The following is an 11,088-nucleotide window of genomic DNA, read 5'->3' as shown; positions in this document are numbered from 1 at the left end:
GACCAAAGCGCAAAAGAATAAATTAAACCAAAGGCAAGGTTTATTGGAATAAACAACAAGTAACACTATGACTCGAGTTTTTACGATTTTTGGAGTTTATTTCGTGCAATTTCGGATATTATTTAGCGCCAGGAGGAGCGTGTTCGCTGTCGTATCACATACGTACGTGCACGGCCCCAAGCCTATCTTGCAGGGCATTGTTGTTTGTTAACAAACGTCGGGAGGAAAATAAATACATTCCATGCATACTTTTTGCAGTCAAACTCTATGGACAAAATTGAATATCTCATGAACTCGTGATTAAGACTTTTTAATACTTTTTAACCCTTTGAGGTACGCACCAAGAAAAAAGCAAAGAAAATAATTTTCTTTGCATTTTCTTTATTTTATTTACTTATGATAACGACAATCTATATATATATATATTTTTTTTAAATTATATATATATATATATATATATATATATACATATACATATACATATATATATATATTTTTTATTATTAGACTCTACAGTATTTAAGATACAGGCCTCTACCAAATGGTTGAGATGTCTGTTCATAATAAACCTGGTTTGCATAATTTATAAAGTACAACATTCAGAACAAGTCACATTAATTTAGTGTTAGTGAGTTCAGCTTGATGCATTTTTCAATGAGATAAAGTGACTTAAAGTGTGGTCGACCAAATGGTTGAGTAGTACCTTAAAGGGCCTTAATTTTCCCAAAATTGATTGATCAACTTTTCATACTTTTCAAGACCCCGCAGACACCCTGTAGTCGACATTTGATTAAAACACAAGTATCTTACCAAGATAACAAAATGTCATGGTTTAATGTTGTTTAAGATGTCTTTTATTTGAGGTGAATTTTTCATCATTCATTAATTTTATTGATACTTCAGGACAAGACATTGTCAAGTCTATAAATGAAGTATAGTGTCGCGCTATGGGTGCATCTTATTTTACTGTTTCAAATCAAATAAAAAACAGACAACATTAGCTTTTCTCTGTGAAATAAAACATTAAAAACTGTACACGACATTTTACCCAATCTGCGCACCACGTCTCCATTCAAAGTGTTGTTACCTTCTCTTTATGCCCAGTAGCCAATGATAAAGAAAGCTATGGAGAGACAAATGACGAGGTTTATGTTGACAATGATTCGTAGACGTGGCTTTTCTTGCAAAGAACAGATCGTGCTTTGTTCGGGCGCAGGAGTCGCCATAGGATTGTTCTCCCCTTCCCTCCGTCTTTCCATCCCACACAGCCAGTAGAAGGCTGATATCAGCCTGGACTGGCTTTGGACGCTGGACACAGAAGACGAAGAATCTAGACAATTAAAGGAAGTGAAGGGAAAACGTTTAATATTGTTCGTTTGTCAAATAAAATCAGAGAATACAGAAGAGTCCCACCTTTCCTGTGATGACATGTTTTTCCATTGTTGCTGTCCTGCTGCTCTTTCCCTTCAACTCCTATCTCATCTGTGATCACATCTATGGACCTACTGCTCTCTGTCACTGTGAACACATGCTGCTCCTTGGGTTCCACTGGGTCATACCTTGTGTACCAGGTAAGGCGACTGATCTGTAAAGAGAGGGGGGATGAGCATTCAAATGATTGGTCCTCATGTATAGATTTCAGGAAGTTTGACTTTAACACAAAACTGTGAATTCGTAACGGTAACTGACACCTCTAGCATAAAAACACATGGCATTAGTTTTCAAATCAGTCCTAAAAATACCCCGAGGTGTTACTGACTGGTGTTGTATTGCTGCAGATCCCTGTGTTGTTGTGCAGTGCTCTTTCTTTAGCCCTCAATGATCAATATGCATGCTAAATATATGAAAGGCAATAAGTGAGGTCATGTAAACAGATCTGTCACTTCACCTGCTCCGGCTTGGGTTTCTCTGTGGCCAGGCTGACGACAACCACCACAACCAGGGTGATGAAGGACAGCAACATGGAGAAGTAGAGGTAGTGGACGTATTTTAACACATCAGGCCTGGTGTCCTCCTCATAGCAAAGAGGCGCAGGGTAAATGAAGTCCAACACCATGCGGATGCAGCCTATCGGCAGACTGATAACAAGGCCCCAGAATGCACCCTGATAGAGTGAGATGCAATTAGGTCATATCCAAATAAATTGCTCTTTTTTTCCCCTTAAATTAAATGTGAAATGATGTTCACACTGCCATGCCACAGTGGAAATGTGAAAAACAGAACACAACATTTTAAATACTCACAATTGCACTAAAAAAAAAACACACAACTGCCTCACATACATGATTTAAAAAAAAAAAACAAAAAAAAACACAAGGACAGAATTCATTATGCTCCTTACCTTTTCGTTCGTCCTCTTCCAGAAGCAGCCCATGATGAAGATGATGGACACTGGGGGCTGGAGGTAGTTGCTGATGGACTGGATGTAGATGAAGAGCTGCCCGCCCTGACTGGCCTGAACGACAGGAATCCACAGCACCGACACAACCACCAGCACCAGCACAAACACCCTGCAGGTGTGCATGTGGAAACCCCGTAAATCAATGTTTCAGTGAAAAACAATTCTTTTTATGGACTTTTCTCAACTAACATATTAACATATCATACTAACATATAACTAACATAAAGGAATTACACTTTTTAAAACAAGACACTGTTTCACTATGTGGTATACACACAGATACAGACTGTGCTTCAACTACACTAGAACCATCGGTTATGTACTGTATGTTTATCCAGATGTGTTCACGTATACCTTCCCACAATCATGAGCTCCCACTCAGACGCCCTGGATCTAAAAGTCCTCCATATGTCAATGGTGAAAATGGTGCTGGCGCTGTTGAAGATGGAGGTCAACGAGGACATGAGGGCAGCAATCATCACTGCCATCATCAAACCCCTCACTCCTGGGCAAGAAAAACACACACACACACACACACAAACTGGGTTGGAGGAGAGCAAAAGGCAGGACATGACCTGTAACAGGAGGACAGCGGTGTCTCACCTGCAGGCAGCAGTTCCATGACCAGTCTGGCATAGGCCGTGTCTGTACAGCCCACTGGGTTGCCACAGATCGCATTGCAAATATCAGGATCTGCACACGCCACATCATCTAAAACACAACAAAGACTAAAATATCAACATCTGATCATTTAGCCACATTTTAATGTCACAATTTAAATTGTAAAACATCAGCATTACACACCCATGCACTCTCTATTGAAGACAAACTGGGTCACTTAATTTCAGACCTCCCGGAAATATTTAAATATCAACTTTTAATACTTTTTAAGACCCTGCGATCACCCTGTTATTTTACAAATCATTATTTTTTTATATAAGAGAGACCTGGCAGAGACTGGTTCATCGGGTTCATGTGGTCAGTAAAGTCATATGTAGTTACACACTGTAAGTAAATAACAAATTCAGTGAAAAAATGCATGCATATCACACCTGTGAAGAGTACCCTGCTGATCATGCCAGGCAGCAATATAATAAAGAAAGGCAGAATCTTTAGATAAGAAGCCATCAGTGAGCCTCCTTTCGCATGCGTCAGTGTCTTCGCAGCAAGGGAGCGCTGCACTATCACCTGCAGAAAAACAGTCAGCAACCAGCAGCAACTTTGAGTTATTGAGTAACTGGGATATTTAGAATAGAACAGAATATCTTTATTTGTCATTGGGACAGGTACAACGAAATTAAGTGCATTCCTCGTTCAGTGCAAAAGTATCAATAAATAAGTAAAAAGTACCTATGGACATAAAAAAAGAGCATAGAAAAGCCTCACACCCCACACATATCCCACCCATACAAATCCACATTCACAACATGTAAAACTTAAAAAGCTATGCTTTGGTAGCACTGTTCAGTGAGATAAAACTGTTTTTTAATATGTTTGTCCTGGTTTTTATGGATCTGTGTCGAATAGTTCGAATAGTTTGTGATCGGGGTGTGATGAGTCTTGATTTGATTTGTATATAATCACTTTTTTTTAAGAGATATGTTTTGGATCAGAATGGAAAAAGGAAACCACACAATGTCTGGGTTGTAGTTTGTCTGGTGAGAAAAGTAAAGCAGCATTTCCACTGCAAAGTACCAGGAATATTGAGTAATACACTCATAAGAAATTTGAATTGTTGAAAAAAAAAAAAAAAACTTTGACAAGTGAATACATTTAAGGATAAAAATTGTGTCCAAGTTGGTAATGCCAGTCCCAGTGGCAATGGGTTAAGCACTGGAGCTTCTAGCGCCCCCCTGAGGAAGACGGAGTAATTACCAAAACACTGCCGGCTTCTCTACATAATATGTACCAGAGCAAACGAGAAAATAATCAACAGATTAATCCAATACGAAAATAATGGTTAGTTGCAGCTCTAATCAGCACTATGTGAAGTCATTTGGCATTGAGGTTTAAATGTAACACACATTCATTTATATTTGAAAAGTTACACACTAAATAACATTTATAAATTTTTTTAATCATTCTTACCTGGTCAGAGCACCAGTACCACATAGAGGGGATTGACATGCCAATGATAACCCCAGGCCAAGGCATGTCAGAGTTCACTGGGTCTCTGAATATGTGGAACGAATCATGTCGAGGGATGCCGCAGGTGGAGTTTGGCACACGGATGGACGGTATGGCGTGCATGTATCCCTCCATCAGAGCGTTCCAGCCTCCCACCTCAGCAAAGCCTCCACAAGGGCATCACATGGTCATTTATTGAGATTATACAGTGCTGCTGACTGGGAGAGACTCCTGTGGATCATTACTTACTGAAAACCATGAGGGTGAGAGCTCCTGCCAACATGATGACAGTCTGAGCAGCATCCGTGTAGATGACGGCAGCCAGACCGCCTGAAACACAACGTACAACGTATGTAGTCAATCTATAGCTCACAGAGAGAGATTCTATGATATCGAGGGAAGGAAAATGCTAACCCGCTACTGTGTAGAGAGCGGTGATTGTCAGCAGCAGCACAACAGCCAGGTAGATATTCCACTGTAAAGCGAGCTGTATAAACAAAGCCCCAGCATACATGTCCACCTGAAGAGAAACACACACAAGAAAGCAGAGGAATGGGAGGGGAAAGAAAGGCAGATAAAAGAAGGTGCAAAAGCTTCAACAATCATGAACACATCATGAACAGAAAGCAGGATTATTGTGGATTGGAAGCCTACTGATATCTTCGTGAAAACGTAAATAAACAAGGACAGGACAGCTATAAATAACTGTGTTCTTCTCCCACCAAACCTCCTTTGCAAGTATTCTGGCATTGTTGTTACCTGGAAAAGAAAGAGATCAAACAAAAGGACGACAGTCATGCATGTGCACATGTTCAGTGAAGTGGAATATTCTTTCTGTTTGCATGTAGACACCTCACCCCAGAGGCAATGTAAATGGGCAGGAAGAGCCATCCCAGCAGCAGTACCATCAGCATACCCTGGTGATTAACAGATATCAACACTATAATACTCTTTAAAGTGATAGATAACTGTTTTTATAATACATACATGTGTCTTATGATATCATATATGCAACCTCTTACATTCCATTCATATGCAATTGCCCCAATTCCTGCTGCAGCACCTGAACCTGCCAGACCAATAAAATGCCCACTGCCAATGTTACTGGCAAACAGGGAGGCGCCAACCTAAATACAGACAGAGTCAAAAATCAGGATCTGTAAATAACAACTTGAGAGAATATGTCCTCCATTTCACTTTTAAAAATGTCAAAGATTAGAGGTGAAAGTTCTACTGATAAAAATATACGTCACTTCCAAGACTGTAGTATTTTTGTTGTAATCTAATAATCAGTATATGTGTGTTTTCTTTCAACTCACGGGCCACCAGGTAATGCTCTTCCCAGCCAGGAAGTATCCGTCCACTGTACTGCGCTTTGTTCTCCACATAGACTGACAGAAAACATGTTTTAAAAATGACTTAGAGATGCATGTAAAAGAAGACACGATGATTCATATCAGGATTCCTAGATGATGTATTGAAAATGTAGTAAAAGTTGTTTCCAAAATCAATTTTTTTGTACTTAAGTACAACATTCACGTATCTGTACTTTACTTTGTCACTTATATTTCTAGCAACTTTTACTTTTACTCCACTATATTTCCTCTAACTATCTTTGTTACTCGTTACTACCAAATAAAATCAGAAGAGTTGGTATGGTCTGTGTTTATATAGAGCTTTTCTAGTCTTGATGAGCTGCTTTATGGTTTTGACATTCACACATTCACACACTTCAACATGGGGTTAAGTGTCTTGCTCAAGGACACATACTAGCAGAGGCCAGGATTTGAACCCACAACTTTCCAGTTGAAAGACAACTCAACTTTAATGCTTTTACTTCTAAACCTTAAGTACATTTTATATCAGAAAATTACTTGTCATACTTAAGTACAGTAAGTGTCATATATACTCAACAAAAATATAAACTTGAAATGGTGAACAAAAATAGAATGTTGTGACATTTGCTCAGATTCTTGATGCATTTGTTTATGGAATGATTTGTTTTGCTCAAACCCAGTAGTCCAGTGTCACTTGGCCACTCCTATTGACTCCAATCTAAGATTGAGTATTTCAACTCACGAGAGTCATGGAGCATGGCAGAGTGGTGGTCAATATGCGTGACCAGTACACAGACACTCCTTATGGTCTGGTCAATAAAAGGGCACACCAATATGTGGACTTTTGTCACTTTGTCAATATGCCACAGATGTCACAAATCATGAGGGGGCGTGCCATTGGCATGCTGAGTGCTGGGTTGAGTGTTACAGCTGTGGCAACACAACTGAATGACGCCGTATTCACCAGACATGTCACCTATCCAACACCTTTGGGATGTTCTGGATAGGCGTGTAGACGCATAGGCGTTGAAATTGATCCCAATGCTCGCAAATTAAAGCAACTTTATTGATAAAGTTGTACTGTTATTTTTGGATAGTTACTCAGTTTTGTTACATAACAATAGCTACAAGTTTTTCTTTGTGTATTTATATTTTTGTTGAGTGCACTTTAAGACTTTTACTTACGTAATATTATAAAAAAAAGTGACTTCAACTTCTACCAAAGTTATTTTCGGGAGAGATACTCAAGTATCCCTTTTAGGTACTTTATACAATACTGAGTACCACACGTAACAAATGGTAAATAATATATATATATATATTTTATTTTTTTTTAAAGCAAAAGCCGGTCTCTTATCCCCTCATAACTTACCCAGAATCCCACTCCCAGCACCAGCAGAAAGTAGATCACCAGCACAACTATATCCACAGCGACCAGAGTGGTTCCGGCCCCAGGAGAGGGCGATGGAGACGGAGTCACATTGGTCCATTGATATCCTGTGGTAAGGTCAACCATCTGGAAACCAAGACATGAGTACATTTATAAGAATCAAATTTGATTCGGAAACTGAATAAACCGCACATGTAATTACTGTAATTGATGCCCAGTAAAGCATTTAACATCTCTTGGCAGAAAGGCCAATACTCGAATGCAAATTAGGTGTCTGCAAAGAGACAGTGGAAACTTGCAAGGCTTTATTTAAATACCCTAAGGAGAGGTTCACGTCTTGTAGTGCTCAGATAAGGAAGAGTGCAAACACAATTGGGAATGCTGAACTAAAACGGTCACTTAGAAAGCTACTTGATTTGTGTATTTCAGGCTGCTGAAGCCTCATGTTAAACTGATTAATACATCAACTCTGTGGATTTACATGGAATGATTAGAGCGAGAGGGGGAAAAATGCAGCACAAAGAAGACACAATAATACATTACATACATATAGTTTTACAGCTGTGTATCTGGCTCTGCATTGGATGAAAATGTTTTTGTCTGCGTCGATCATTCATCCATGTCATGGTTTTCCAAAGGTCATTGAATACGTAACAACTGGACATTCTTGAAGACATTTCACCTCTCAGTTCTGAAGTCGTCTCTTGGATAAGAGGTGAAGCGTCCACTAGTCCGGTTGCTACCGATTCAGTGGCTTTTAGAGATGGTACTGTGTTGTTTAAGAAAAGAAAAGAAACTCACCTTTTAGCAAGTGGCCACACTGAGTATCCTTCCACAGCTGGACTGTCCTGTGTTATTTTCCCTAATATATGGGCGTGACAAATAACGTGGGGATGATCCCAGGAAGCTCATGTTTGTCGCAAGGTTTCCTTCAGTCACCAAAAGATCAAACTCCACTCCACACGTGTGTGTGAGACGGTTTGGTTAAAATGTAAGTGGTTTATTGCTCTTCACTGAGAAGTATACGCCACAACACAGCACCACTGTCAGTGGAGGAGCTAGATGATTGCGGAATTACTTTATTTAACTAATCACACAATAAGAGACTGTAAGACGTGACATAGTCGAAGTTAGTGAAAGGCCAGTGTCTGTGTACAGAGTAGAAATACACAGATTAAGATAAAGGCTTATCTCACAAGAACAAATTAATCTGAGATATCGCAGCAATTGCAGGTATTTTAACAGCAGTTACACGGAAGTAGTAAAGAATATGAATATTTATTGCAGAGTTGAAGGTAAATGTAGACACATAGGGGTCATACAGGTGAGATTACCTCTGCACTGTCAATAATATACTAGTGTCTATGGAGTTCTCCGTTAGGTAACACACTTTCATTTGGCATGTTGACACTCGGCACACGACACGACATTTTAAAAACACACAGAGATCGATTTCATACAACTCTATATTTTCCAGTATCACCAGGACACAATACAAAATGCAGATGCATCACTTTATTGGTCTTAAATAGACAAAACAGTTTGAATTTAGGAAAAATAACCCGGACAAAGAGAGAAGCTAAGCTTAGCACTTTAAAAGATCACTTGGAGACTAACTTTTACAAAGCACTGATAAGCTGGTATGTTGTTTAATTAGTTGGAAATCTATGAAAAATACAGAATCAGCTGCTCTACATGTAATGACATGGCTGTTCTCTCTGTCTGTGCACAGTCAAATGACTATCTGAGTGACACACTAAAGTGCTTTACATATATATATATATATATACATATATATATTGTAGCATATATTTTCATTACATTTACTCTCATGCGGAACAGTGCTAACACAAGATAACTCTGTTACAGTTTAACGTGTATTATAGCAGAATACAGCTAAACGCTCACATATTGCACACTGCCCGCTCTGAGTTCCACAAAATCCCACTTCCACAGCCGGTTATTAGATTCCATTACTGACTAAAATACACAAGTAACATGATTCTTAGAACAAATTGTATCTCAAGTCATACGTGCCAACCTCCTGCTGTTGACATTATTTCATATGTACAAGTTCATTGAGGTCGAGGTATCGTTCAATATCAGTAACATGGATAGAAAGTTATTAAAGTTACAAATGGAGTAGAAGTATAAACAGAATACAGTAAATGAGTCTATTATTAGCAGAGCTGCTGTGGATGAGCATGTACTTGAGAAAATAAGCTACACTTAGTCATGAACTTATATTACATTCAGAGTGGTGGGCTGCTTAGAAAAATAACAAACATGTTAACTAAGAAAAATGCTTTTCGAGGTTCTTCCAAGCCACCGACTGCATGTAGATATATTTGAAATAAACATCTATATTAAGGTTTTCAAGTTTTCTTACTGAACCCCATTTCTAGAAAGGTTGGCACACTTTCTAAAAAATAAAATGCAATAATCATTCAAATCTGTCATTTATTAATTTACTTGAGCTCTGATTTAGGTCACAGAGCGACAAAGAGATTTTCAGTATTTTCACTGACAAACTTGTTTCTTTTACTTAAAAATAAATACATTTAGAAACTCAAAAAAACCTTTAGTCAAAGTTTCCTCAGAGTCTTTTTAGAGCCGACTGTCACTGCTCTCACAAAGTTTGGCACAAAACGGCGAACCGCGACCCATCCTTGCTTTCAGAGACTAAGCAGATGATCCTTTTATAGCCAATTTTATAACTTCACTTATCAGTTAACCTGCTCATTGTGGAAACTTCCTGAACAGTGGAGTTAGTTAGTGAAAACACTTGCAATCATTGCTTTGTAATTTTACTGTTCAGAGAGAGGTTCAAGTAAAGACAAATTTAGAGATCGTAGTTCTTATTGCACTTGGAGAAAGCGTCGCAACTTTTCTGAAAATGAGGTTTGTAAATCTTAACCAAGGATATATCACAAACTTTTTTTATTGCACAATTGTAATATTGCACTGACAGAAGAGAACAAAACTCCCGCTTAGAGAAAGAAAACTTAGGATGAACTAAAATGTTGTTAAAGTACAGACATTTTCACGTCTTAACTAAACAAGTCTTCGACTTCGACAAAACCAATCTTGCGAAAGGACTCGTACACAATATCACTGGTATAACGCAAAACAGTTCTTTCCGTCTCCCTTGATGTAACCACACGAACATGTACATACACAGTATGAAAACAGCTCTTTTTGCTGTAAAATGTGCAATGAATGTTGTGTACCCATGTTTGTGCAGAGCATGCACAGTTTACAGTTCATATAATATCTATATGTATATGTATATGTTTGTGTGTGTGTGTTACCAGGCCAGTGGGGAGGCCACTCGTGGACTGCGGGGCTCTTCAGGGTTTCTGCAGCCTGATGATCACTTAGAGCTCTCTGTGGTTAAAACAACACAAACTTATATTCATTTTTCTCAGCAGGATTATGCAAAAAAAAATAAAAAATACTAAAAAAAATTAACGCTGAACTCATTTCATGAACAAATATATCATCATAAATATTCACACAGCCCCCTGCTGTAGACTTCACTACATCACTATTGTAATGTAGCTTAAAAGACATCTCACATCTCACACAAATGCACTCACGACTCTGTTTTTTTCTCTTTAAAAGAACGGGAATTGTTTGAATAAATGGATGGGCAGAATCCTCCGTCCTCACCTCAAACTTGTTCATGAACTCCGCAAATATACCGAAGAAGGCCTCAGTGTTGGTGGCTTTGCCGTCTTCTCCAAAGTAGGAGGCCGTTTTGTTGAATTCTTCCATTGCTCTCTGCTGCAAGGACTCCAGAGACTGCACTGCTGGGTGACTGTTTTCCAAAA

The 11,088-nt window shown here is 38.7% G+C and overlaps 2 protein-coding genes across 2 annotated transcripts in view; both read right to left on the bottom strand.

Annotated features, from left to right (window-relative positions):
- Positions 1–1,094: 1,094 nt before the first annotated feature.
- slc5a11 (solute carrier family 5 member 11) lies at positions 1,095–7,333 on the bottom strand (the record flags this gene model as incomplete). Its single annotated transcript, XM_083896789.1, has 15 exons — positions 7,238–7,333; positions 5,848–5,919; positions 5,551–5,655; positions 5,386–5,445; positions 5,183–5,287; positions 4,943–5,048; positions 4,778–4,858; positions 4,490–4,695; positions 3,454–3,589; positions 3,005–3,112; positions 2,756–2,906; positions 2,342–2,510; positions 1,889–2,104; positions 1,414–1,585; positions 1,095–1,330 (listed from the first exon to the last, which is right to left on the bottom strand). The coding sequence occupies exons 2-15, from the start codon at positions 5,914–5,916 to the stop codon at positions 1,095–1,097; spliced, it is 1,920 nt and encodes a 639-aa protein (XP_083752915.1). The 5' UTR covers positions 5,917–5,919; positions 7,238–7,333.
- grid2ipa (glutamate receptor, ionotropic, delta 2 (Grid2) interacting protein, a) overlaps positions 7,199–11,088 on the bottom strand; it is a gene marked incomplete at both ends in the record, with an annotated part of 21,772 nt that continues 17,882 nt past the window's right edge. The window contains 2 exons of the mRNA XM_083895810.1: positions 7,199–7,381; positions 10,928–11,064. Coding sequence (XP_083751936.1) covers positions 7,199–7,381; positions 10,928–11,064 — 320 coding nt within the window. The remainder of the gene's footprint in view (positions 7,382–10,927; positions 11,065–11,088) is intronic.

This window comes from Microchirus variegatus (genome assembly GCF_963457635.1).
Source record: "Microchirus variegatus genome assembly, chromosome: 10".
NCBI lineage: Eukaryota > Metazoa > Chordata > Actinopteri > Pleuronectiformes > Soleidae > Microchirus > Microchirus variegatus.
This window is presented reverse-complemented; position numbering and strand designations above follow the sequence as displayed.